The sequence below is a fragment of the Peromyscus leucopus genome, chromosome 2 (assembly GCF_004664715.2).
Source record: "Peromyscus leucopus breed LL Stock chromosome 2, UCI_PerLeu_2.1, whole genome shotgun sequence".
Lineage (NCBI taxonomy): Eukaryota > Metazoa > Chordata > Mammalia > Rodentia > Cricetidae > Peromyscus > Peromyscus leucopus.
The window spans coordinates 6,838,835-6,861,650 of NC_051064.1; the positions used below are offsets into that span (position 1 = coordinate 6,838,835).

General features: G+C 40.3%; 1 protein-coding gene across 6 annotated transcripts in view; it reads right to left on the reverse strand.

The window, feature by feature from the left end:
- Snx16 (sorting nexin 16) overlaps nucleotides 1-22,816 on the reverse strand; it is a 30,844-nt gene that overhangs the window by 1,122 nt on the left and 6,906 nt on the right. The window contains exons 1-9 of one of the 6 annotated variants that reach the window (XM_028887549.2): nucleotides 19,446-19,614; nucleotides 18,518-18,634; nucleotides 17,353-17,599; nucleotides 17,126-17,265; nucleotides 14,266-14,352; nucleotides 13,168-13,316; nucleotides 7,508-7,577; nucleotides 1,585-1,721; nucleotides 1,020-1,139 (exon numbers count right to left, since the gene is read on the reverse strand). In XM_028887549.2, the coding sequence (XP_028743382.1) occupies nucleotides 1,020-1,139; nucleotides 1,585-1,721; nucleotides 7,508-7,577; nucleotides 13,168-13,316; nucleotides 14,266-14,352; nucleotides 17,126-17,265; nucleotides 17,353-17,500 (851 nt within the window). In that variant the 5' untranslated portion in view covers nucleotides 17,501-17,599; nucleotides 18,518-18,634; nucleotides 19,446-19,614. Of the gene's footprint in view, nucleotides 1-2; nucleotides 1,140-1,584; nucleotides 1,722-7,507; nucleotides 7,578-13,167; nucleotides 13,317-14,265; nucleotides 14,353-17,125; nucleotides 17,600-18,517; nucleotides 18,635-19,445; nucleotides 19,615-22,816 lie in introns of those variants that run through there. The other 5 variants (XM_028887548.2, XM_028887547.2, XM_028887546.2 and 2 more) reach the window with 5 other exon arrangements.

Sequence of the window (22,816 nt, forward strand, 5' to 3'; positions counted from 1 at the left end):
AAAGAAAAGATCATGTTAGTGAGGTGGACAAGAGGACAGATACATGCTCTCACTTTATTGTTCTCTCCTCACAGAAGAGCTACTTATACATTTACTGTAAAGCAATTATATATTCAACCAGAAATTATTTGTCTTTGTGTGTGCATGTACATGTCTACACATACTTATGGTGATCACAGGTAAACTTGAGGTGTCATTCCTTAGATGCTATCCACTTAAAAGTTACGTTCATTTATTTACAGTGTGTGTGTGTACACGTGCGCCCAGCACATGTGTGAAGTCAGAGAAAAACTCAAGGGAGTTGGTTCTTCTTCCACTGAGGTGGGACCAAGGAACTGGATGCCGGTTGTCGGGCCTGGCGGCAAACACCTTTACTCAATGAGCCACCTCACTGGCCTCCACCTAACTTCCCAAGACAGTCTCAGACTGGCCTAGAGTTTGCCAACTAGGAAAGGTTGGTAGTCCAGCAAACTCGCTTCTTAGGGAGAAACTAGGGTACTTTAGTATCTTTTTTTCTTGATGAGCGGATTCATGATATAGTAATACAAAGTTCATAAAGAACACTCTGGATTTAAATGAGCAGGCTGTAGTAAACTAAACATTACTGTGCTGGACAGTTTTATGTCAACTTGACATAAACTAGTCATCTGAGAGGAGGAACCTTAATTAAGAAAATGCTTCCATAAGACTGGGCTGTAGGCAAGCCTGTAAGGCATTTTCCTAGTTAGTGACCACAGTGAAGTGCCCAGGCCCCTGTGGGTGGTATCACCTCTGGGATGCTGGTCCTGAGTTCTATAAGGAAGCAGGCTGAGCCAGCCCGAGGAAGCAAGCCTGTAAGCAGCTCCACTCCATGGCCTCTGCATCAGCCCCTGCTGCAGGTTCCTGCCCTGTTTGAGTTCCTGTCTTGATTCCCTTTGATGATGACCAGGTGAGCCAAATAAACCTTTTCCTCCCCAAGTAGCTTTTGGTCATGGTGTTTCACCACAGCCACAGTAACCCTAACCACGACAATTATATACCTAGAGTCTTCATCCAAGACATCCCGATTGATCTGAAGTACAGAGGACTCCACCCTTAGGATCTGGCCACCTTCTGCTCCTGCTACATACAGTGACGCGTCAGGCTCTAAGGACAGTGTTCTAGAAGTACGTTACAACACAAAGTTACTTCTTCTGAGTAAGACCGGCGTGCCTTCACTGTTGTGAAAACATCAGCACTCAGAGCCTCCAGCCGCTAAGTCCATGCAGTCAAGTGGCTAGTAAACTGCTAACCGAGGACGACAGTGAAATCAGCAGCTGTAATCATTCAGAATCCTTCCCACATGCATTCAGTATATACTGCTAGGGAGGCAAATTCCAGCTTTTGTAGTCACAAGTTAGTGTATCATGTCACGTAGGCAACATGAAAACACTTAACTTGCCATCAGCTACAGCTTTATCTTCCTGCGGTTTCTCATCCTCAAACGTTAAGCCTCCTACATCCAATCAGCTTACAAGGACGCAGGCCAAGAGCCCAGGACTCTGAGTTGCAGTCAAATCGAAAGAACACTGAGCCCAGACAAGCGGCATAAGTGTCCTGACCTACCTCATTCTGTTCTCCAGCGCGTCTATGTGAAGCTGCTTTTCCCCCAGCAGTTTCTTCAGGGATTCTACCTCTTTCTGCTTTTCCAGCAGTTCTCTCTGTAAATGGTAGTTAGTCTCTTCCAAAGTCTCACAGAATGCCTTTACAGAGAACATGCAGGCAGAGAAAAAATTATGCACTGAAGCAGTACCTTTCTCAGAAAACATTACTAAAGAGTCAGGAACACAGATAGCAAAGAAATAGGTGTAAAAACCCAAACCATTTGTTCTTCGTGCTTATCTTTTTAGTTACTGCTATTTTGGCACTCAGTTCCCATGCACAGGGGTACCTGTAAATACTCTTCCTTGAGAATAACTACAGTAGCAAACTCTGAAAGTAGATATGTGACTACAGATAAAGTAACAGAATATCATGTAAGAAAATGAAGAATAGTATTACATGTTTTATTTTTAAAATTATAAAAGTTGTTAATTTCTGTAAAAAAAAACCAAAAACAAAACCTGCCTTTCCCAAGAATAAATAATCTGAATAAACTATAGTCATTTAGTAGAAACGATAGAGTCAGATAATATATTCTGATAAACTAGAGGAATTAACAGTCAAATTAGTCTTCCAGGCAAGTTCTAAGAAGACTCATGTAACAAAAGTCATTAACTGTATTCAAGTAGCTCAGGAGAAGAGAAAAAGGAATGATCCTGAGCTTAGGAAACTGGAATAATCCTGACACCAGATTCAACAAGAGATAGAAAAGAAAACAATACACTCAGCAATTTGATACAAAATCATTATCATCTATATTCAGCAATTAAATGAAATTTCCTCTCACAAATAATTCCTTATAATTTGAAAATGTATGAATATATTTCATGCTGATTAAAGACTCCTCACAAAGTTATCCAAGGACATATGTAAATAAAACCATCAGTAGGACACAGATACATACACCCTAGCAAACTAGGAATAGAAATAACTTCCTAATCCACAAAAAGAGACAATAACAAGTGAAAAACCACAACTATCAACAGCTTACAGAAAACATCTCACAATGATAAAGGGTTTCTTTAAGGTTAGGAAGAATGGTAAAGTATGCCCACTATGATGGTTTTGATTTATCTCCAAGGATATATTAGCAAGCACAATAATACAGGAAAAAGCCATGCACAATATTAAGGACCAGTAGGGGAAAACTGTGGATATTAGTATTGTAAGGATACAATTAGCTATATAGGCAATTCAAAAGGATCTACAAAGATATAGTAAGGATGGGAAATAAACATACAAAACCTAACAATTCAATCACAAAAATTTAGATTATAAAACAGCAATTACTAATAGAATGATTGGAAGTTAATGATGTCTTGGAAGTTAAAGGAGAAAAAGAAACAAAACCTTTATTGAAGGGTATTCCCAAGTAAAATGCAATAGGATTTTCAAGGAATTCATGAGTTGATTATAAAATTCACAGGGAAGAAAAGCCAACCTTGAAAACAAACAAACAAACAAACAAACAAACAAACAAACAAACTGGCGAGAACCTCTGCTCTTGGGACTCTAAGCTTCTACAGATACTAGAATGAACTGTATAGAACTGTCAGGAGATACTAACTGAAATAGAACTGACTGGCTACAAACAGACAAGATGAATGATTCATGAGACAGGAGAACTTGTAACTACTGATGGATGGTGAACTCTTTAATAAGTGGTATTGGGATGAGTAGTCACCCATAAAGAAAAGCTAAGTCAATTAAAGCACGGTGTGAAAAGCAAGTTTTACTCTCAGAATATAATTTAAAGATTACATTTATGTCTTGGAGTGTAGTAAAATAAAAATCACAGGAAATATGATGAAGTATGGTAATGGACAGCTATACAAGAGCCCTATGTAGCCATTAATCTAGAAAAGGCAGCTGGTAAACAAGAAAATCAGCCTAGAATCAAAAGGCTAATATCACTATAGGTGAGTGACGACAGGAAGCATGGGGAAACACACTGATGTGTTCACTGGCAGAACAAATGGTGGGAAGCTGGAGAGTAAACCACACAGTATCTGATAGTTCCACCCCTACAAATAAGCTTCCTGTAAACCCATGGGTTTCTTCCAGGATGAAAAACTATCTCCACAAGGGAGCATTATCTTAGGAAAATGTCCCTAGAGACTATGCTTTCCGAATAATCATTAGAAATATGCTGATGGAACTATTTACCTATTAATGAGACCTCAGAATGGTTTGTGCTCTTAGAAAACAACCAAACCAAAACTGCTCTGAATGACTTGTAACATTAAATGATGATGAATGTGATGGATGCAATCTTCTGTGACTAGCAGCAGCTTCTAGAAAACATGTCATACATCTCACGGGTGTTCTTCACTTGCCTTTCTGGTTTTCTCAAACAAGAAAAATTAAGTTCCTAAGCTGCAGAATATCTAAGTTGGGGGCAGAAAGTCTAAGGATTTAGGTTTTAATTATTTGTAGTCATAATTTTTCCTTTAAAAAATTTGAATCCACAACACAATTCTTGATTATTGAGAACTGGTCTTTATATGAGTCAAAGCCAGCACTGCCGCTCCCACTGGTGCTGGGATGACTGGAATGTGCCACTGTACCCGGTTCGCATTACGCACCTCTAATCACAACTGGTTTATTGTTAGTACGCCCAACCTCACTTCTTCTAATGATGCTACTTCTACAGAGGTACAGCTCTGCCAAAGGTGGCAGACCAAGTTAACATCCCCAATCTTAGTTTCCTCTCCAATACAGGCACTTGGAGGCACAGAAATGTTTCCCTTTAACAGGGTGCTGGTACGATGGGTGTGGTAGCTCACACCCTTAATCAAGAACTTGGGAGGCAGAGGCAGGCAGATCTCTGTGAGTTCAAGGTTAGCCTAGTCTACAGAGTTCTAGGACATCCAGGGCTGTTAAACATAGAAATCCTGTCTTGAAAAACCAATAAACAAAAAATAGATAATAGGGTGCAAATTGAAAAAGCAGAAATAAGACTTATTGGATTGAGCCTTATCTTTTGAATAGTTTAATTTAAGCTGAAAAGAAGTTTATTATTATCGTTTTATACATTTTCTTTAACAAGAAGCTGCTGAAGGAAGTCTACAAGCTGATGTTGTAAGCCACTATAGTCTCTTTTGTTTTGAAATAGAAGAGTCAGTGTGGAATTTTTTTTCAAGTGTTTTTTATCTAAATATTCATTTTCAAATACAGCTTTAAGAAAATACATTAATTTTACAGAAAAATTTCTAGGCGCTACATTCCACACTGCCTTGTTGAATGTATAGGCTCAATATAGCTTTGGCAATTTATTCAACTAGTTTTCAATTTGGCAATGAACTGGTCAGCTCCCTTTGTCAAAGATTATCCAGTCCCTAATGCAATAGTGTGGAGAAAATATTAACTCAAACCAACTTCACTCTTTCCCAACTTAGCCAGGGCATATTTTGAATTAAAAATATTTAGGTTTTTTTTTTTTTTTTTTTTTTTTTTGTAAAAAGGAAAAATGTAAAAATTGAATGTTTAAGAATCGTCTTGTAGGAAGGCAGAACACTTTTGAAAAGAATAGAAATCATGAACTTTATGAACTAAAAAGTAGTAATGCCAACCGTTCTGTAGTACAATAGATCCACCTAAAATGGAATTTAACTTTCCAAACACATTCTAAATCAAAATAACAAAATGAGCCCAAACCCAGGGACTACATACGTTGCAGACAAATATCACAGCTAATAAATGAGGAGACCAATAACAACCATCTATAGAAGAGAAACCAGATCAAGGCTGCTAACCACAACCTGACTGTCTAGTATTTAACAAAACAATAGAAAACAGACAAACCCCCCCAAACCCAAGCACAACTGGGAAAAACAACAGTTAACAGAAACTGTCTCTCAATGACCTCAAATAATGGTACACAGAACAAATGATTTTTGAAGCAGCTTTTATGTCAGATGTACTAAAACCAAAAAAATTAAAGGTGTATTTATTTTTCACAAAATAGTGAATCTTAATAAGAAGGATAAATAGAAGCAAATGAAAATTCTGGAATTAAAAGTACAAGGACTAAAATTTAAAACAAATCAGTAAGAAATAGTCACTGGCAGGCCTGACAAGACAGAACTGTGAATCCCTGAATTCAAAGACAAACCAATAGAAATAACCCAATCTTGTAAACAAAGAAAAAATATAACCGAGAAAAATTAATTGGAGAAAAATCAACAACACTTCAGAGTTATGCAACAAAATGAAAATTGCGAGGAGACCCAGGGAGAAGGGAAGAGGGGCTTGAAAACTACTTGAGGAGATAATGGCCGTCTTAGGAAACCTCCACATCTGAGGTAAAGCAGCAGCCCAGGAAGCTCAGTGAAGAGGAGTGTGAAGAACAGAGGCCGCGTGGTGATGCATCACAATCAGATTAGTGAACGTCCAAGACAGAGCAAAGGTATCCATCACACACCGGGAATGGCAATCAAGGTAAAGGCTGACTTTTCATTTAGACTGACAGAGAAGGCAATGAAATGACCCATCCTAGCGGCTGGAAGAAAAACAATCTGGGCGAAAAGGAAGTATATAATGTTAAATGTTTGTGAGGGAACGGAGAAACAGAAACTCTCCCAAACTACCAGTGTTCTGGAAACTACTCAGTAAAATAGTCCATTAGTTCAAAAAAGTTTCTTTCAAGTTAAGACGTTAGAATGCTTTACAAGAAAATAATTCCTTTTCCAGCAAACACCTTAAGAGAAAGGAAAGCATACATGTACCAGGGTTTAGAAGAAGTTGTCCATAGTGTGAGTTAGGATGGTACAGAACTGCCAACATTAAGATGGTGCACACATTAAAAATGACAGAGGCATAAAAACTGAGGATCGAGGCTATAAAGTGGAATAGCCTGTAAACACGCCACGTGAAGGAAGGCAGAAAAGATTAAAATATGTAAACTATCATGCACATCATATACATGAAAGATTATGTATGTGGATTATAGATCTAAACACACCCACATTATTGCATGAACCTATATATATGAAACAAACAGAAAAGGCAAATTTATAGGGAATGGAAGCAGATTACGGATTATCTTGGGCTGGGAGTGCAGACTAAAATGTTTGAGGTAATGTGAGTACTCTAAAACTGGATTATGGTGCTGGTACCATAGATGTATAAATACTAAAAACTACTATGCTATATATTTAACAATGAAATGACAAAAGAACAAATGAATAAAGCTTTTGAAGGTTTTCTTTCAACAAAGCTGTTTTTAAAAAGCTACAGCATTTACCCCAACACAAAGAAGCGCTACAGTTTAGCTGCACAAAACTACAAGCCTACCAATTAAATCTGTTTCATTTAAATGCCATTAAACATTTGGGGGTAAACTTGCATAAAATTCCAGCTAATCTATTATTACCAAATCTGTTTTGTAAATCTAGCCTATTGCTTCAAGAAGTGGGCCACTTTAATGTGTCAATTATTGTAATTTGAGTACTATCAAACACAAGCTGAATTGCTAACAAGATAATCCCGTCTACCTCTGAAGATCAGTTCAATTTGAATCTAAGAGTAGGTTCCTCACTTGGATACCTTAGAAAAGGATTGATCACCATAAAATCATATTGCCAAATGAAGTAAAGCCCTGTAGCATTTTATTAATTTTTTGAAGCAGTAGAAATATAGTAGAAAGGACTTAATTTTAGATTTTTATTTATTACATGCCATGTACGAATTTTCATCTTTTCACTAAACTAGGACCATGTATTCAATGACAGAAACCTTTGATTCAAACATTAAAAGCTGCCTGTAGCAAAACCACTCTAACTTGAACTGATAATATTTTGCTGTCTGCTAATCCATCAAGAAACAATGTAGTGATTGTACTGTATTATTTATTCTTCTTTCTTGTGACATGTAATACAGCACTTACCCTGCTTTCTTCTAGGCTATCAAATGGACCTGGCGGATCATCCAGACAAAGAAATTCTCTCACTGCAAGGCTTTTCAAAGGTAAAAAAATTAGCTGGCATACAAATAACTTTACAAAAGACAGCAGAAAACAAAAGGCACATTGAAGCTATACAGTGTGTAAGGCAAGAAATTTGTAGACAGTACAAACAAAAGCAATTTATGTATGTGTCTTCACATAAGTAGCCACATGCAAATATCAGATTACAAAAAATACAAAGGTATTATGCTATCCATAGGATCTTACAAATGTAAATAAAAATTGTAAGTTTACTGTTACACAAACCATAAGATGCAATAAACACAATTCAGAATAATGGTAGAGAGCAGCAACCTGAGTAGTGAACCTCACTCTGACCTTCAGAGAAGCATCAATGCCAATAGCTGAACAGTTGACACCTTGCTATGAAGGAAAGCAAGTCTTATTTATTCTCTCCTCCATGGAATACTTCTAAAGTCTGAAAAGTCTTTACTCTGAAATACCTTAAAGACTGCCCTTGCTATGTTTATTGATTTATATATATATTTCCCCCCAGATATTAAGAGAAAAAATTCTGAACATCTCTTAATTACTAAATGTTTTATATAATGAAGTATATACTTTGCATCAGCATTGGGTTAAGAAGGTGGATGATCAACGTCCTCACAATAAAACACTCCCCTCTTCCTAACAGTGATTCTGGGCCTGAGAGATAATGACATATATGTGCAGCTTACATGTTTTTCCTTGTAAAAGACAGGAACATGACTAATTGATACACTACATAAAGGAGATGCCACCCTGCATCGAAGAGAATGGGGCTTTGGGGTTGCATTAGTCCTGAGAGCTTTCTAATGACAAGGCTGTGTAATCATGAAGAGATAGGGTGGATATTGAGAGCTCTTCAAAAAGAAAAACAGGAATATAAAAAAGTAGTATTAAGACACTAACAGGAAGTCCAAAGACAGCAAGGAAGCTGATGGCAAGCAGATCCTAGACTGTCAAGTCTTTACCATACAGGGGAAGGACACATGCTCAGGGAGGCTGAGGAAAGACAAACGTCCATGAATGGCAGAGCTCCGGCATGATGCAGAACCACCTGCTACACTTTCTGTCCCTCCTAAGCTCCAGGCAACCACAGGGGCCGTTCTGCTTCGGTGTTTTACAGAAACCACCTGTGGGTGAATCAGCTACTTCCTTTACTAAGTGGTGACTTGTCTCCCCAAGGCTTCCACATAGGGGTCTTCCTTCAGCTCTTTGACCATCCAGGGTAACCCAAGTCTTTCACTCGACAACACCAAGCAGTAAGTGTTACTCCACTTCCTCTACTGCTTCAATTCCTAGATGCAACGCCAATGCACTACCGCTTTCACACCGCATCACGCCACTTTCACACTGCATCACACCGCTTTCACACCACATCACACCGCTTTCACACCACATCACACCGCTTTCACACTGCATCACACCGTTTTCACACTGCATCACCGCTTTCACACCGCATCACACCACTTTCACACCGCTTTCACACTGGCAGCAGCTCTGCAAGGCAAGATACCCATTTCTCTGTCTCAGAAAGGATATCAAAGTCTAGACAGAAAAACGACCATTATAATGTCATGAAGTACAAGTGGTAGAGAAGGACATTCAATGTGTCTTCTGAGTATAAATGCGTGTGTGTCCCTTTCTATCTGAAATTTTTTTGTCTTATGTCTTGGTTAAGTCAAATGCTTCTTTGTAGGACACTTCCCTCTGAACACACTCCACTTGCATGCATGACCATCAAGTTCTGGTCTAACAGCACAGAGTAGAACAGGACTACCAGTCTTCTGGTGTAGGAATTATAACCTCACTTACTCACTCTTTCTACGAAGTACCTACAGCTAGATATCAGTGAATCATTGGAAATGGGACGTGAAATACTTGTGAAAACAGAGAAGAGTTAAACACTGTTAAGGTGTGATGGTGAAATGATGTCAGTGTAGGAGACAGCATAAACAAAACAGCTGTGTTTGACTATGAGACTGTGCAAATAACTGTACTTCACTTTGACAAACCAAACAGTACGCTGTTCCCAGCATATGACCTTAGGCTTTACTTCTGCAGTTTGATTACAAAATTCTCTTTCATCTGGCAAATCCTTCTTCACTTTCTCAAACATGGTCCAAATATCATTAATTCTTTAGAGACTGGCTCAAATGCCATCCAGTCATAAGTTCTGACATTTCCTCGGCGAAAAGATATATTTCATTCCATTATCACTTCTGGGGCACATTTTCTCACGTAGATTTAATATAGGACCAGCACCTATTTCATCTTTGTGTGGCCATACTTTCATACAAGAAGCTCTAAATAAAAATGTGTTGAATGGGTAAAATTTCTAATAATTCCTGCTATCATGGAAATAGTATTTATTTTCAATTTGTTTTTCCTTTGTGTTTTATAACTAGACCTGAAAACAATATCCTCAGTACTTTAAACTAGGATTTTTAATTTCCTTTCATCTTTTCTCCACTCTAGCCTTGTCACAGCTGGAGCAATTCTAACAGTCCTAAACGCTGCCACCAGCTGTGTGATGAGGACAGCTGTGTGGTAGGCGCACTGGCTATCAGAGAGTGCATATAATCTACCAGAAGGGAAAGTGAAGACTGACTTAACACGTGAGCAATTACTGACACATATAAGGACACACTCAATTTTAGTTTTTTGACGTTTTGCTGTTTATGGGAGTGTGCCTGTGTGTGTTTGCTCTACACGCACGCACACAGTGCTCCTGGGGAAGAGAAGATGATCCTTTTGGGGCTGGAATTACACATGGTTGTGAGCTGCCATGTGGGTGCTGGAATTTGAAACTGGGTCCTTTGGAAAAGTAGTCAGTGCTGTAAACCCCTGAGCCAACACTCCAGCACCCCCAAATCAGACAAATAAACAGTATCTCTTGTGTAGGGCAGGCTGGTCTGGAAATTGAGACCCCCATGCCTCATTTCCTGTGTGCTGGAAGTCTCTGGCAAACCCCCATACAGTTCTCTGTAGAGATCTGCAAGTAGGGTTTCATGAAGAGGTGTAGAAGTTTTGTCTATTCCTTTTTCCCTTGGGAGGAATGTCCTCTGTTCTCCTTTCAGCATAAAAGACTCTTCTCGCCTATATTGTCAAACACAATGAAGTCTTTGAACAGTGAATTCCTTTTCCCTCCACTGTGTGACTTGGGATGGAGACCATGCACATCCTGTACACGGAGCACCACAGGAATGGTACCATCGACAGCAGAACGGCTGCAAGGAACTGAGCCTCTGACAGGCTGAGAAGCAGGCACTTGTTTATGGAAGAAACAGTCCTGAAAGGCGGAGAGATGATGCAAGAACAAGGCATATGTTCTTTACTGACCTACACCTTTCTTCTTTTTCTTTTTCCTGATAAGTAGATTTGATCTATTTTATTTCATGTATTTTGTTTTTTGAGATGACCTTTGTAGATAACCCAGGCTGGCCTCAAATTCACAGTCTTCTGGCCTTTACCTTCCTAGGGCAGGTAGTCCAGGCTTCTGTACCATACTTGGCTGCAATGCCCAACTTCTAATGATTGAAATCTAGTACTGGTAATTTTAAAAACCATGCGTCTGAATAAGCTATATTTTGCTACTTAAAATTGAAATTGTAAACAAAGTTACTTAAAGTGGTCCATAGAGTATACTTTAGCATATTTTCAGTACAAAGACATCAGGCTTACTGAGTATGGGGCAGGAGAAAGCATGTATAGATTTCCTCATTACAGTGTTCCTTTATGGTACAGTGTAAGGTAAATTTCAAAGGCCTTTTCTATGATTCTAGTTCTTACTAGTTCTTGTTATTGCTTTTTCTGTCCTGGCATTAATGATAATCTTTCTTCTTTTGGATTTTGAGAAATGTAAATATATTGTATATGCACACACACAAATATTCTGTCTCATACGTACAAACTTCTCTTTTCTAACAGAACACTAACAGGTTTACCATTCATTTATTCAAGGGATACTGAGAACTGACTGAGTCAGCGTTGTGCTAAGCACGGACATTGCACAGTAAATGCAATAACCACATAACTAAATCTTACAATCTGGTGAAAGAAACAAAACCAAATAATCACAAAAATATTGTGCAAACCAAATGTGATGAAAGTCAAGTACCAACCAGCCTTTTTAAACTGAGATGTCATGAAATTAAATTATACTAGTAATGATCAAAGTGTTATCTTCTCAATTCTTAAGACTGGTACAAAGTGAGTATCATCCTACCCAGAAGTAGAGAAGGTCATTACAACCACAGGTGTTTTAAAGCACTAGGAGACGACTTTCAAACCATCGAAGGGCTCCTACAAATACTCTGAGGAAGGAGAGACCTTGTTTTCCGTAGTGGAGAGGCAAAGGGCTAGTCAAGAAAGCCAATGAAGTGAAGTTTGTGTCGAAATTTTTGGGATGTATAGGAGTTACAGTGGTGTAGTTTGAAATATTGTCTTTCTAGGAAGCAATATACTTGAAGACCAAGAAGCATGATAATGTTAGATAAAGAGGAGATGGACACAGCTGATGTACAGAGAATGGAGGAATGGAGAAGTAACAAACCCATGGCTGAAAGACAGTTGAGTAGGCTGGGACCAGAATGATCTCATCAAAGTGCACCACAAAACCATCAGGCTATAGTGAGCTACAGAAGGAAGAGGGGATGAGGAGAGGAAGACGAGCAGGAAACTACAGTAATTATGGCAGGGAGCTGCTTGTACTAGGATGGAGAGGGCCGAGCCACAGGAAAAGCAGACGAGTTTGAGTGGTCCTAAAACATAAGGGACTAGAGCAGTGGGGATGTGCGAAAGAGCTGCGGGTCTGGGCAGATACTGATGCTGAAGTTGGGGGAAAACTGTCTGAAGACGATTCTTAAGCTGAGGCGGCACACACCGAGGAGCAGATAGATGCTCAGGTAGAGCATGCAGGGCTCATGCAGGGCTGAAGGCGACATGCAAAGATGGAGTGAGAGAAAGAAAAAGAGATAGAGGGGTTCTTGGTTACTTTCCACCATTATTTGAAAAACTGCAAACAGCTCAGACATGTACCATATGCTATGTTCACTGAAAATGCTCTCTGTAGTTTTTCAAAACAGTTGTAATTTTTCTAATAATATAAATCCTTCAAATATGATAATTCATTAAGAGATTTTCTTATATTCAAATGCAAAAAAACTTGATCCTTTTCATACATTGTTCAATGTTTCCAGAAATTTTACTTTACTATATGAATTAATCTAACTTCCTAATTGTTTATTACTTTGGAGAAATATAAAAATATTAGCCTTAAAATTATTGTTACATTAACCAAAAGTTCAATATTATGTGAGCTATTTTGGCTAAATGATTGCTAACATGCTGGATAGTTTGAGGACAATGTACACTGAAAATTTCCCTTCACGTTTAAAGCTTTAATACAAACAAAATGCTAAATAAAATCCTCAATTGAAAGAAAGCAAGAAAATTCCATGCAGAGACTTATTTGGGAGAACTAATTCAATTCCCACCCTCCATTATGTTCTGATATGAAGTTGGTCCTAAATTTATTCTTCAGTTTAAATTGGGTTTTGAAATAATTTTATAATCTCTTATTTCAATTTGTTACCTACCAGTTAGCAATGTCCTTGTGAGCTACTAAGTTTTGGAGAAATGCTTGTAATCCTAATTGTCGATCTTCTAAAAAGTCCGCATTGTAATTATCTTTAAACCAGCGTTTAGGAGGAAGTGCTAATCGAAAGCCTGGAAACATCTCTTTTAACTGAAAAAGAGACAGAGAAAAAAAAAGTTAAACTCAATTACATGAATTGAGTACTGTTCTATACCACTGACTATGTGAAATTATTCACCAGACATTAAGATAACTAAACCAGCTAAGCCTTTTTCTCATTGTGTCTTGATGCTTCCAGAGCCGTGCATGCAGACACTCCAGTTGCTCCACACCAGTGCCTGCACATGGTATTTTCCACTTTCTCTTGTTAGTCATCCTGGGGAAAGGAGTAGGATTTACTGCGGCTGTAATCTGCATTTCTGACTTCATAAATACTGTTAGATATTATATAATTGGCTATTTGCATATCTTCTCTGATGTATTACCTATTTAACCTAGGACCAGTCACTGGGGGAAAAAAAAAGTTGGGCTGTAGCTTTGAAGATGGAGGAATCACATAAAAGGATGGATCCATGCCCTAAGAATGATCTGCGGCTCACAGGCAGTAATCAGACAAGGGCCTTGTCCCTACAACATCGAGAACCTAAACTCTGACCAAAACCTGAATGAGCCTGGAAGCTGATTCTTCCCCAGAGACGCCAGATAAGAGTCCAGGCTGGCCAAAAGACTTGACTGTGAGCTTGTCTGGCCCTAAAAAGCACCTACACCCCATCCCAAGCCACTATTAGGAAGAGTTTTAACATTGTAGGCAGCAATAGAACTAATACTAACATTACATATTTCTGTTAACTTTCCTTTAATTTAAGTGATGTTAAGTAGATTTTCCTCAAACTTTTGAGGTTATATAATTATATATGAAATATTAAGCATTTCATATTTATATTAGAACAATTTTTCATAAATATGCAGCTAACCATGTAGATGACACTGAAGATTATTATAGTGAAATGAAGTCTGATTTTCTTATGAACCCACAAAGACAGGGAACAGACTGATAACTCACAACTGAGGGGCAGCTTGGGATTTATTGACTACTTACTTTGTCATTAAGCCTAGAGAAGTCGGTGTACCTTCTGAAAACTACCCAGCTTTCTTCTGGTGTTTTCTTTACTAGTATTTTATATACCTAGAGAGAAAGGGATTGATACAGGGGAAGCGATATTGAGAGAGGGGAGGGGGAGAAAGAGAGGGAAGACAAAGAAAGAGGTCAAACATTTCTAGAAAACTTGATATATCAAGCAATTTTTATGCAAGAAATATGAAGTCATTTAGATAATCAAATATATGGAGATGGAGACACCAAAATAATTTAAAAAAATATGACCAAGATAAAATGCCACAGTACATGTGTGGACATCAGAGAGCAACATCCAGGAACTGCTGTCTCCTACCATGAGAGTCCTAGGAATGAGCTAAGGCCGTCTCACTGAGCCGTCTCACCAGCTCGGTCCTACCTCTTAGTAGCTTCATCGTGGAGGTTAGGCTTCAACCTGTGGCTCTAGGCAGACAAAAACACTCACACCCTAGCAGACTCTTAATGAGTACACATTCTTTCTTAAGATGGGTAGGTCAATATAAATTAACAGCCATCAGGTTATAATGGGTGAAACGTTCTAAATGATGGTTTCACACAGATTCGCATCTTATCCCAGTGGTATGATACCTGCATCCTATCTTAGACTGTTTCTTCAAAACTAATGCCAACAGTTTTCCTTGGAGGTCCTCTCCTCCAGGCAGAAGTTAACAGCATGAAACATTAGAGTAAACATAAAAACTTTATTGCAAGAAAATCCAAAAACAAACCCTTCAATCTAATGTGACTTTAGCAGGGTTAATGTTAAACACATACAGGCCAATATACATAAACACACAATATTAAAGTATGTAAACTAGGTGAGTTGTGGTGGCCCCTGCCTATAATCTCAACACTTGGGAGGCAGAGGCTGACAGATCAGTATGAGTCCAAGGCCAGCCTGGTCTACACAGTGAGTTCCAGGGACAGGCACGGCTACATAGAGAAACCCTGTCTCAAAACACTAAAAAACAAACAAACAAAACAAAACAAAACCCCAAAATATTAAAACTGAACAGATATTGTAAACAGTAGTTAATAAATAGAAAACAAGTAACTATAGATCCCTTCAAAGAGTATCGAACAGTTATACCAGACAAATATGATCACAAGACCTCCACCAGCAACTACAAGACATTATTAGGAGGAATTGAAGACTTAATCAATGGGTTCCTCAGATAGCTGAAGACAGTACTGTGAAGGTGAAGGGTCTCTCCAGTGACTTGTAGATCTAACAAACCAAGTGCACAGGGCAGAGAACAGCAAGGGCCATCCTGAGAAATAACAGAGCTGGAGTGCTGAAATTACTGGGGATCAAGGCCTATTAAACATTGTACTAATTAGGGTTGTGGAACTCGTAAAAGACAGAAAAATGGAGCATAGGAGGTTCACCTTTATGACTGTGTCATAGGCAACACCGGAAATGAAGAGCACTTTTAAATAAAAGCCTGATTAAGAGATTTTGTAGAAAAATACAAATGGCTTGGCCTTTCATCATAATATGGACATAAGAATCACTCCAGGATGGTCTGCTGATATAAATGTGAAAGATCGAACAAAAAACTGTTGGACAAAAACACAGACAACACCTTTACAACATTAGAGGAGGCAAAGATTATAAAAGAAGTGCTAGCCGGAGCCAAGTGTGGTAGACATGCCCAGTCCTAGCATGTGGGAAGCAGAGGCAGCAGAACAGAATGTCTGAGAACAGCCCAGGTTACACAGCAAGACCCCATCTTAAAAGAAGAGGCAAGAGGAAAAAAAGTACTAGTAATAAAAGACCATGACAAACTGGGCCATGTTAAGGCTATGTTTATCGCACGCACTAAGGAAAGGTGAAAACAGTTACCACACACATACATATCTGAAAAAGGACTGTGTCTAGAATGCAGGGAACTGCAAAATGGAGATGTGTAAGAGAATATTCAAATAGCCAAAAAGGTTTTGAATGTTCGTTTTTGTTTTTTGAGACAGGGTTTCTTGGTGTAGCCCTGGATGTCCTGGAACTTGTTCTGTAAACCAGGCTGGTCTTGAACTTCGAGATCTACTTGCCTCTTCCTCCCAAGTGCTGGGATTAAAGGCATGCGCCACCACTTCCTGGCTAGGTTTTGAATGTTTTAATGTAATTAGTTATTAAGAAAACTCCCATTTTATATAAAACAGAAAACATGAATTAAGAAGGTAGAAAAAAGGTGACACATTAGGAAGTTGTGGAATGAGTGGAAATCCCACACTGCAAGGGCATGACCCCTACAGAGCACAGCTCACTTCTAAGACTGGGCTCTGAACTAGCAACTTCACTCCCCAAGAGACTGCAAATGGAAACGTGTACATGTGTTTCCCAAGTGATCAGTACTAAATGAACATAGCAGTAGTGTCTGAAAGAACCTGAAAAAACAAGTACTACCAGCAATAAAAATGAGCTACCCAAAAAGCCTGCCTAAATCTTAGGCAAGATTAAGGGTGACTCTTACAAGCATAATGCTGAAACAAAACTGGATCCCAAAGAGTATGTGCTCAACAACCACATTTATGTCATGTATAAAAAGGGGCAACATTAACCGGGGCTAGCAGAAAAATATTGGGTAAGTGGGTACTGACTGTGGGAGCATGGGGTGCTCTATGATGTTCTTTTTCTGTCTATGTGCTAATTACAGAGGTATGTCTGGTGGTAAAATAAGAGTTTGCAAAAGCATGGAACTCACTGGGTAATAGCCACAGAATTTTATGGTCAAGAATCTGAAGTACAGGCTTGCCTTAATCAGGACGCACTTAAGCACACAGGTCTTTTACTTGTTACTGGTGTGCAGCAGAAGCCAATACTTACAGTAAATTTGGCTCGCTCTTCCATAACTTCATAGCCCAGAATCGTAGGTGTAGAAGGTCTATCTTCCCAGTTCAGTGTGTCAGGATGCTGCTCTTCAGTGTCTCTTGGTCTAGCAGAATATTCAATGGATGAATCTGTACCTGTAAATTTAGTCCTAATGAGAGGACTACCACAGACCGATGATGTACTGTCCATCCGATCCTGAACATTCGTCTGCTTAAAATTACCCGTATTTGAGTCTTCTAACTGGCCTTTGGAAGAGTTTGAGCTGGTCGAGACACTACCAAAAGAAGAACTCCTTTGATTTCTGTTGGTTGTAAAACTGGAAGCAGAGTTTCCTATTGGCATAGGAACTGGGACATAAGGGGTTGCCATCTTCTTCGGCCTTGGCAACAAACCTGTGTACTCTGGACTCCAAACACTTAAAGAACCACCAATATGCAGTTCATTATTTTCTTCTTAGGAACTCACTATCTAAAAATGAGAAGGAAACATTCAAGGGTTAGTCTTCTACCTCGAACATAATCCAAAAGAAACAAAATGTCCTTTTGAATTTGTGACACTCAATTAGTTTATGAAGACATACTTCTAATACCTTCCTTTCATCTAAATTATCTCCGTGGACTCTTGTTTGCAAGGTGAAGAGAGCGAACTTATTCTACATTTCTTTTCTTTCTTTCTTTTTTTGGTTTTTCGAGACAGGGTTTCTCTGTGTAGCTTTGCGCCTTTCCTGGAGCTCACTTGGTAGCCCAGGCTGGCCTCGAACTCACAGAGATCCGCCTGGCTCTGCCTCCCGAGTGCTGGGATTAAAGGCGTGTGCCACCACCGTCCGGCTTACATTTCTTTTCTTAATACTCATAATACACAGCATTCTTTTTTTTTTCCTACTTTAATTCCTTTATTTCTGCGACGTTCATTTCAAATGGATTCAATCCTAACATACACACCAAACACACCCCGCCCTCCCCCCAAAGAGGAAGAATAAGAAGTTTTGTCAGCCGGGCGGTGGTGGCGCACGCCTTTAATCCCAGCACTCGGGAGGCAGAGCCAGGCGGATCTCTGTGAGTTCGAGGCCAGCCTGGGCTACCAAGTGAGCTCCAGGAAAGGCGCAAAGCTACACAGAGAAACCCTGTCTCGAAAAACCAAAAAAAAAAAAAAAAAAAAAAAAAAAAAAAAAGAAGAAGTTTTGTCATCCTGATAGTACTATACACATTGCCTTTTTATAGACCAAGGACTTAAATAAATCATAGTCAACCAGAAACTTAGGTGGTATGTATTAAGGCGTGCTCTTTTATCTTGTCAGAGCCTTGGGAACACTAAGGCAGGTACTCTACCCATCTCTTCTTAAAAAAAGGATGTTTTTAATTTTTAGATGGGGTCTCGCTAACTTACCAAGGTGCTGCCTGTGAACTTGCTAAGTAGCCCAGATAGGCTTGAACTTTTATCTTCTTGCTTCAGTCTCCGGTCGCCGGGATACACACCTGCACCACCAACCCAGCAACAAGTGTCCTGAAAGTAACATTTTATAAAACTTAGCATCAAATACATCAATTCTCCACAATCTAGGGTCCAAAATATGGTTGTGTCAGAATAATTTTGTACTGTAAAGACGTAATGATCTACCATTCCATCATTAAGGAATAAACTAAAATTTTAGGTGCCGACCACTAGAAATGGCAGGACAGGGGATCTACGCGCCCAAGTGCATTTGCACAACTCTATTGCCCTTGGGAAGATGCTGAAACAGGATTTTTTTTTAACCTCACGTGGCCAGTGAACCTTCCTTGGAGTCGAATATTCAAGGACCCGGAGCTGCTGATTCACCCCTTGCGTTCTTTCAGACGCACCCCACCCCCGCACCGTCCCCCCGCAAAGAAAGAATACCCGAGCATGACTTCTCAGCGCCAGCGAGCTGGCCTTTGGCATCTGCCACCTGAGGCCCGGGGCTGCGGAAGGCGGCCTAAGCGTGCCCCCCGCCCGGGGGAGTTCCACCCGGGAGCTGCGGGGCGTGCGGAGGGCGTGTCGCGTTCTCCGGGGGCGCCTGCCGGGTGTCCCCGGGAGGATGCTCCAGCGCTACCTGTCTCCCTCGGACAGGTGAGGTGGGTGACAGCGAGGTGGCGGCGGAACGCAGGCCCCGGGGGGACCCGGCGGGGGCGGTGTGGTCGGCGCGGGCCGCGCCCCCTCGGACCCCGCTCCGCCGCCCCCAGCCCTCCGGGGCGGCCGAAGGTCAGGGGCGGCCAGGGGGTGCGGCGGGGACCCCTGCAGCCGCCCCGCGCCCTCCCGCCAGCCGTCGCGGCGGCAGGTGTCCCCCGCGCCCTACCTCGGAGCGGCCCCGCGCGTCCGGGCGCCGGGAGGCGGCTCCTCTGCGACTGCGGCGGGTCGCCCTCCTTCCCGGGACCCGGGGCGACGCACGTGACCTTCAGCCCGGCAGCAGCCGCCGGTGCCTCGGCTCGGACACCCAGCCCGGTTCCCGCGAACCGGAGGGAGGGGAGCCGCTCCAGGAAGTGACGTCACACCGCGCCGCCGCCCCCGGAGGCTCTCCCGCGAGTTGTTGGTCCCCGTCTCTGCAGTAGACAGAACAATTCTAAATTCCTCGCAGGGGATCGATGGTTTTTCACAGACTTTATGATTAAAAGTGACTTTCTGAGAAGTGGGGCTACGATATCTAGTTTGCCAAGTGGGTGACAAAAAAAAAGACTTCAATTCCCAGGAGGCAGTGTGGGTAACCTAGGTTCAGGCTCGAGCTTTGCATCATGGGACTTGTAGTTAACACTGGTTTGGGGGCTCTAAAAGGTTATTAGTCATTTTCCATAATTAGCAGCTCTTTGATGGATGAAAACTGATTTGAAAAATAGGCAGGTAGAACACTATTTTATTGTGTATTAGTTCCATGCAATTTAGGACTTTTCTCTGGCAAAGATTTCTAAATTTCTTAGTAATTTATCCCAAGTGATAACAATATTGGGCTGCTTAGGTCTGCTCATTTGAAAACCTATAATATTTCAGTAACACTATTATTTGATGGTTATATACCAACGTTTACAGGACCAGTAGAGTTGTGCAATCTGATTTAAAGATCATTTCATGATTTCTAGGGCTTTGGAGCAATAACGAATGAATGAATGAAAAAAGAAAGAAAGAAATAAAAAGGAAAAGGAAAGGAAACATGACCGCTCCTAGGTACAGTGGAGGGGAGGGTTTACTGTAAATATGTGGGAGAGCATAGGTAGAGACAGACACAGGGACACCCAGGAGAGGCCAGTCTGGGGAAGGGAGAGGGCACAGAGGGGAACCAGGTGCAGCAGGTTCGATTTAATGTGTTAAACAGGTGTAGTAGTCAGGGTTCTCTAGAGTCACAGAACTTATTGAATGAAAATTCTCTCTCTCTCTCTCTCTCTCTATATATATATATATATATATATATATGTATATATATATATATATATATATATGAATTTATTGGAATGATTTACAGGCTGCAGTCCAACAATGGCTTGTTATGAATGGAAAGTCCAAGAATCTAGTAGCTACTCAGTCCCACGTGGTTGGGTGTCTCAGCTGGTCTGTTGGGATCTCCAAGAAGGAATGGATGTGCTGATGGAGGTGAGGGCAAGTAGGTGAAGAACACACTGTTCCCTCTTCCATTGTCCTTATATAGGCTTCTGACAGAAGGTATGACCCAGATTAAAGGTGTGCCTTCCAGCTTCATGGTCTGGTTCAAAAGAGTGTGTCATCCAGCCTCAAGATCCAGATCAAAGGCATGTTGTCTTCCTGCCTCAAGATCCAGATCACAAGTGTGCCCTCCATTTCTGGATTATAGTTGATTCCAAATATAGTCAGGTTGACAACCAAGAACAGGCATTACAACAGACACTTCAGCCATTTGTCCCAGGGTTGAAACCTAACACCATGAAGGGGCAAATTGATAGTGGTAATTCTGACATAATTGTAGTTTTTTTTATTGGAGAAATACTACTCTTTAAATATGAATGAAATAGAATTCTTTGAAAACAGGAAGGTAGTTTTCAGGATGAAATTGGCAGTTTTGTCTGCAAGTAATGTCACTGAATAAGGAGAAGAAAAAAAGCAAAACAAAGAATAGCTTCCTCAATATGAACAGGGTTACAAGGGCCAAAGAAATCAAAACTTTCAAGAAATAAGAGTGTGCAGGTGCCATAATGTGAAGAAAGATGTTCTTGGCAAGGTGGTTGGACTTGACCGAGAGTATTTTTTTTTTTTTTTTTTTTTTACAGATTATTGAATGGAGTATAACAGAACACACACACACACACACACACACACACACACACACACACACACACCATATTTTCTGGTATTGATAAATGTCTAGATTTTACTTTCAAGAAATAGCTAAATGGCTTTAGTAACCAAGGAAGAACATCATGTGTAGTCAAGATAAGACTATCTGACTATATATATATACATATAGTGTGTGTGTGTGTGTGTGTGTGTGTGTGTGTGTGTGTGTGAGAGAGAGAGAGAGAGAGAGAGAGAGAGAGAGAGAGAGAGAGAGAGAGAGAGAGAGAGAGAATGGCACTTGAGCTCACCCAGGATATTGTTACATAAGGTATTTGGCTCTCATCAGCCTGAGGTGGTAGTGGGGTGTGAAGGAATAAGAGGTAAGAACTACATCAGAAAAGAGGTGTTTGAAATGGGAAGGTATTTTTCCAAGTGCCTTATTAGTTAAGCAGGTTTCCCCCTTCTAAGAAATTGCTCTATTTTCTGTACATTTGGCTTCTCCAGTGTGTAGCAGGAATCTTAAAAGTTCTTATTAATAAAATCAAACCTGAGGCCAGTTATTGGGGTCAATGCTGGTAGATCAGAGAGACAGAACAAGCCACAGCTATCTCACCTTGTCAATTCCTCAGCTGGTCCTGTTTCCTCAGACTGGAAGCTTCTGTGTCCTCATCCCAATGGCTCTCAGCTGAACTGCTGCTTAAAAGCCTGAATGATTAACCAGGCCAAATGCTTCTAGTTTCTGGTCCTCACGCCTTATATATCTTTCTCTTTCTACCACCACTCTCTGGGATTAAAGGCTGGGTTTCTGGGATTAAAGGCGTGAGTCACCATGCTTGGCTTTTTCCAATGTGGCCTTGAACTCACAGAGATCCAGAGGGATTTCTATCTCTGGAATGCTAGGATTAAAGGTGTGTGCTATCATTGCCTAACTAGTGACTTTTCTGTTCTCTGACCCCAGATAAGTTTATTAAGGTACACAATATTTTGAGGAACACAATACCACCACACCAGTGGCTATATATTCCCGTTAATACATATTTTTATTAAAAGGTTTTTTTTTCAAGTAGAATATTTGATCTAACTTGTGTCCAACAGGAGCTCTTTCCTGAGAACTAAAATGGAAGTGGAGTTGAGGAAAGCCATAAGGTTGATGTCACAGGAACTAATGTGAAAGGAGTATCTGTGGTGAGAAGTCTCTCAGTTTCACTGCCAATTTCTCTAAAATCGATCAGTTCCTTCCCCCTTCTTGACTTTTCCTTGAACTCTATGAAATAGCCCAATGAGTTTTCCCAACATATTAGCTTTTTACCTAAATCTGGTCAAAGTTAGTTCTTTAGTGTAAAACTCCAAGTGCAAGTAAGTCAGACAAACTGAAAATGAATAGCAGATGCCAAGAAAAGAGACCTTGCTGGACAAGTGTGAGGACCAGAG